At 48.3% G+C, this 5,990-nt stretch overlaps 1 protein-coding gene across 1 annotated transcript in view; it reads left to right on the top strand.

The window, feature by feature from the left end:
- Positions 1 to 193: 193 nt before the first annotated feature.
- Positions 194 to 5,990, top strand: part of EFNB2 (ephrin B2) — a 44,860-nt gene continuing 39,063 nt past the window's right edge. Inside the window, exon 1 of the mRNA XM_007464388.1 lies at positions 194 to 395. Within this exon, the coding sequence (XP_007464450.1) occupies positions 274 to 395 (122 nt within the window). The 5' untranslated portion in view covers positions 194 to 273. The remainder of the gene's footprint in view (positions 396 to 5,990) is intronic.

The raw sequence follows: 5,990 nt of genomic DNA on the forward strand, positions 1-5,990 counted from the left end.
GGAGCCGCACGGGAGCCGGCTGTCCGAGCTGCGTCCGGCGCGGCGCCCCGGAGCCCCGAGCCCGCCGCGCCGCCGCGCCCCTCGCGTGCGCTCCCGCCCCGCGCTCTGAGGGCCCCGAGGGGAGCGCCACCGGCCTCGGCGCCCGCTGGAGCTGCTCGGCGCGCCCCGGAACTGCCTGCAGTCTCTCCCTTGTCTACCCAGAGGATTGGGGCGCTCGGCCCGCACCTTGTCCCTCCGACGCCAGGAGTGCGCGGAGCTGGGAGCGGCTTGGCCATGGCCGTGAGGAGGGACTCCGTGTGGAAGTACTGCTGGGGAGTTTTGATGGTTTTATGCAGAACTGCGATTTCCAGATCGATAGTTTTAGAGCCCATCTATTGGAATTCCTCGAACTCCAAGTAAGTCGCGTCCACGACCCCCCTCGATCGCCGCCCCGAGGTCCGCCGCGTCGCGCTGTCCCGGCGGGAGGAAGGGTCGGGCTGCGGAGCCTCGGAGCCTGTTTCTGGACCCTCGATTCCTCGCGCCCCCGGGTCCCCCACCACATTTTACTTCGTGGAGACTCCGCTCGGCCTTCCAGCCGGAGCGCCAGCCCTAAGGGGCGCTCTCCTCGTCCTCCTTCCCCCTGGGAGCTCCCCGGCGCTTAAAAAAAAAAAAAAAAAAAAAAAAAAAGGCTCTGTTGACTCGGGTGTCGCGTCCGGGAAGGTGTCCGATGGCGAGGCCTGACCCTCACTTCCTCCAGAGGACGGGAAGCCGGGCCACCAACAGGCTGAGCGGCATGCAGGGGCTGGCGGGCTCCGGAGAGGCAGGGATGCTGCGCTCCTGAGGAGCGGCGGAGCGCGGGCCGGGGGCAGTGAAGCGCACCGCGGAGAAGGGAGCCTTGTGCTCCCTGGCACGCCCGGAGCTCGCGCGCCTGGGCGCCGCGCCGCCTGCCCGGGGGGTGCGCGGGGAGCTCGCCTGCTCGGGACAACTCGGGCAGCGGGCCCTTTCCTCCTCGCCCGGGAGACAGGCCTTAGGCTGCTCCCGGGGAACCCTCTGCACGTCGGCCTTTCCCTTTGCTTCTGAACCGATGGCCCCGAATTTTGTGGTCCCGACAGCTAACTTGATTTTTTTAGGGACGCTGTCTGCAAAAGCTTAATTAAGGCCCTGCCCAGTCGACGCAGCTCCTGAAGCCTTCGCGCTTGGGGAGCCTGGGCGGGAATGGGATCCTTGGTTCCGACTTGCTTTTATCAAACAGTGCAGCCGGGAGAAAGCCAGGCCTTGAGCGGAGGTTTTCAGTCCGAGCAACCAGAGTACATTTATTAGAATTTAGAAGAGGCGATCCATCCATAAATATATATGGCCGTGACTCGCAGCCGTCTGTGCATTCAGGGTTGCATATTATCTCATTCTGGGGATACATTTCGAATCCTAGCCAAAAATATTTTACAGAATCATGGAATTTTAACCTTGAGAAACTTGAGGAAAGTATGAAGACACTGGCTGTTCATACTTTGTCAGAAGCAAAGTCAATGACCTATTTGAAGTTGAGCAAATCGGCCATGGATTTAGAAATAAAGGGATGGGGGATCGATTTAAAGATCACATCGTAATTAAATAACTACATCCACTCTTAAGAGTGGTCAGTTTCAAATTCACCAACATGTTAACCAAGAATTCCCTATTAAAGGGCGAAAGACGTCACCGCTGTAAGTGGGATGAAACAGAGATTCTTGCAGGATGCCGGTTGGCACTTCCCAACACTGCTCCTGTGTAGAAGTTACTTAATGCAGCCTCCTTCCCTGGAGCCTGATCTTGGATGGACTTCTTTTTTTCCGCTGGGTGTAAGATCATCGTAATTGCTGAGAAAGTCCCGGCAGTGACGGCTCTCGTCCACCACCGCAGCGTGAGGCGCCGGGTGGTGCGGTAAAGCGCGGGGCTGGGACCTGCGGCCCGGTAGCCGGGACGGGAGTCGGGCCGGGAGCCGGAGGAGCCTCCGGCTTCGCTTTCTGCCTCCAGGGGTGACTCTTTCCTGCGCGATGCTCGCCGCGCTGGCCGCGCCTCTGCCCCCCAGGCCTCCTGCTCTGCCCCGCTTGGCGCTTTCGCTCGCCGACCGTCTTCTGGAGCCGGTTTTTGGTTTGGCGTTTCCCTCCCCGACCCCCAACAGGATTTAATTTTTACATTTCTATCTTGTTTAAAGAAATTCCCATTAATCCCTTCAGCGTTCGGCTCAGTAGACGTTATCTGGTTTGTAGGATCACAAATACCTACTTGGGGGAAAAAAAAAGGTAGAGCAGTCATTATTTCAGCCTAAGGTTTCGACACGAATGTCTTCTTTCCCTCGTGCGCTGGGGGGAAGGGAGTGACTTATATTTACTCACTGATATTTACTCACTAGCCTCCTGTGAGGGTCGGGCTGTTTTTCTGAGCTGTGGCCACTGATTTAGACCCTCCTGGAGGCCTGCTTTTGGAGAAGCCTCCCTCCCCGTACAGACGATGTTGCTGTTGGCGTGATTGCTCCTGCCCTCAAGAGTAGAATTTCTTTTAAAATTCGCACGTAATGGCTGGCCTAGAGGAAGGGATCATTTGTCCCCTGGAAAAGGTCTGCTTAACAAAGTTATGCAGCTGAATGCTAGCTTGAAAGATCAGAAAGATTTCTTCCTGGAGGAATGATATGAAAGAGCCTTTTCTAAGTTTGAGAATGAATTTAAAAAAAAAAAAAAAAAAAAAAAAAACCCGGGGCCAAGGAGTTGCTCTATTTGTTGGGGAAGTTTCATGTTTATTTCCAGGGAAAAGTTTTGGTCAGTAAATGGGATGTGGCAGGAAGGTAATCAAAGGCATTGAAGTTGCACATCAGTTCCTCAGAACTGTGGAACAATTCATTTGTAATGAAGCAGCCATCAGTAATTAGATTTGTTTCATTCCGAGGTCGGATTTTTTAGCAGGTGGTGGACAGAGGGAGCGTGCAGCAGCTGTTTGGATACAGGGTCCAGAAAATCCTTTGTAAATTCACCGTCTCCATAACTACTTTAATCACACTGTCTGCCTCTCCCACCCCCGAGAGTTTTTGCAGTAATGGGAAGAAGTTACAAGTACTGAAACGGTAATCACTGCACCCATAGGTTCTGGAAGAGTTGTGTCAGTTGTAGCCATTCAGGTTGTGTAGTTTGTTGGTTTTTTTCTGTTTTTTTGTTTTTTTTTTTTAACTCTGGAGAGAAAAGCAAAGCCTGGCTTAGCATTTCAGTAGAACAATTTTTTTCCAGCACGATGTTTTTGCCAAAGTAAAATGGTTGGCTCTTTTTTTAAAAAGTATTGGTATGGTATTCTAGAGTGAATTACACTGACTTTGTTGAAAATTTCAGCAGAGCATTCATTTCTTATGTCTAGGGGTGCTATTCCCTAGGCACCATATACTAGTTAACCAAGTGTTTTGCTTTTCCCAGGTCATTTTTCCCGACATAATGGTGAATTCCTGGTATTGATTGCCTTGATACAAAAGAATGGCTGGATAATATCCAGATAACCTATAATACATGGGCTCCACCACAGTCAGGCTCTGAATAAATACGGATCTGTCAGAGATTGATAAAATAAACTACAATGGATAGTGCTGTTTAAACAGTGCATTCAGTACCATATATAAGCCAGCCTGCCTTCCATTGTGTCTGAAATTCTTATTTTTGTAGGTAAACAAATGCACATTCAGCACGGATTGAATAGCTCCTTGAACTGTGCTCCCCAAAAAAAAAAAAAAAAAAAAAAAAAACCCGGTGCCAAGGAGTTGCTCTATTTGTTGGGGAAGTTTCATGTTTATTTCCAGGGAAAAGTTTTGGTCAGTAAATGGGATGTGGCAGGAAGGTAATCAAAGGCATTGAAGTTGCACATCAGTTCCTCAGAACTGTGGAACAATTCATTTGTAATGAAGCAGCCATCAGTAATTAGATTTGTTTCATTCCGAGGTCAGATTTTTTAGCAGGTGGTGGACAGAGGGAGCGTGCAGCAGCTGTTTGGATACAGGGTCCAGAAAATCCTTTGTAAATTCACCGTCTCCATAACTACTTTAATCACACTGTCTGCCTCTCCCACCCCCGAGAGTTTTTGCAGTAATGGGAAGAAGTTACAAGTACTGAAACGGTAATCACTGCACCCATAGGTTCTGGAAGAGTTGTGTCAGTTGTAGCCATTCAGGTTGTGTAGTTTGTTGGTTTTTTTCTGTTTTTTTGTTTTTTTTTTTTAACTCTGGAGAGAAAAGCAAAGCCTGGCTTAGCATTTCAGTAGAACAATTTTTTTCCAGCACGATGTTTTTGCCAAAGTAAAATGGTTGGCTCTTTTTTTAAAAAGTATTGGTATGGTATTCTAGAGTGAATTACACTGACTTTGTTGAAAATTTCAGCAGAGCATTCATTTCTTATGTCTAGGGGTGCTATTCCCTAGGCACCATATACTAGTTAACCAAGTGTTTTGCTTTTCCCAGGTCATTTTTCCCGACATAATGGTGAATTCCTGGTATTGATTGCCTTGATACAAAAGAATGGCTGGATAATATCCAGATAACCTATAATACATGGGCTCCACCACAGTCAGGCTCTGAATAAATACGGATCTGTCAGAGATTGATAAAATAAACTACAATGGATAGTGCTGTTTAAACAGTGCATTCAGTACCATATATAAGCCAGCCTGCCTTCCATTGTGTCTGAAATTCTTATTTTTGTAGGTAAACAAATGCACATTCAGCACGGATTGAATAGCTCCTTGAACTGTGCTCCCCAGTTTGCGTTTGGGTTAATCTTGTCGGTTTTAATACAGAGAGGGGAAAAAAGCCCAAAGCACCAAGGGGTGGAATTGTTAGTGCTTTCACATCCACATTCCTCACATTTTGTCAGGATGATAAACTGTAGGCAATGGACTGTCGCTGTTCCACTGGACGACTGAGAAGGGAGAGCACAAAGACGGGGCTGCCGCGAGGTCGCACAACATGTTTGGGAGCCGTCTTTTCAGATGAGGACAGAATTTATTTGGGAATCGTGTGTCCAGAGACTGTACTTTGTAACCTCAGCAATTACAGCTTCGAGCCTCAGAAACGGGAGCTGGAGGTTAAGATGATTCTGTTAAGCACTTGCTTCTAAATCTTTCACAAAGCGCAGCTCTTGACACTTGTCCCAGGATGCAAAGAAATGCAAATGACTCCAGCATTCCGAAGTGTCCCTGGCTCCCAGGCTGAAGCAGGGAGACAGGTAAATTAGCTATCAAGCCCCAGACCAGCTGAGAACTGCCGATGGGGATGGTTTCTCCATACAGAGTCAGCTGGAGAGTAAATGGTATGTTTAGAATAATTATCGGTAAACCCTCTTATCTGGAAATTTACAGAGAGGAATCCTCTGGTCGGTGGGTCAGCATGATAATCACCCGCAGAGGGGCATCGCTACCTGGCCTTGCACTGAAATGCTTCAGGTAGCGCCAGGGAGGTTGAGGGTGACACCCACCATCTGGCAACGGTTCCCAGCGAGGTCACCTAATGGGAAATGATTTGAGATCCCAGCATGACTGCAGTGACGCATCACAGGAATAGGAGTGGCGGGGGAAGGAAATACAGACTGGAGACCCTCGTCAGAAAAGAAAAAAAAAAAAATCTAAGAAGGACATTACTTGAGCATTTCATGAAAACTTTATTCTTAAACTCTCCCACTGCAAATTAGACAAAAAGAAGGAGGGCTCTTGTAAGGAAAATAATCATTGAAATGGTACTCAGGCCCACCCAATCTCCACCTTCGCTGGCTGCTGACCTAAAGAGCCTGTTTCTCAGGTCATTTATCATATATCTACATAGATTTGCTTATGAGTTCACCCTTTATGTGGTGGAGTAGAGCCTTAAATAGGAGTGTTCAACTGTTTAAAATATTTTGGTTAAAGTATGCAGAACCCATAGAACTAGAAGCTTCTAGTCGGGAATTAGTTCTTTCAGGGAAGAGCTCCCCGCCATCCCAGTTTTTTTTTTTTTTTTTTTTTTTTTTTTT

Source organism: Lipotes vexillifer, unplaced genomic scaffold (assembly GCF_000442215.2).
Source record: "Lipotes vexillifer unplaced genomic scaffold, Lipotes_vexillifer_v1.1 scaffold549, whole genome shotgun sequence".
NCBI classification, from domain to species: domain Eukaryota; kingdom Metazoa; phylum Chordata; class Mammalia; order Artiodactyla; family Lipotidae; genus Lipotes; species Lipotes vexillifer.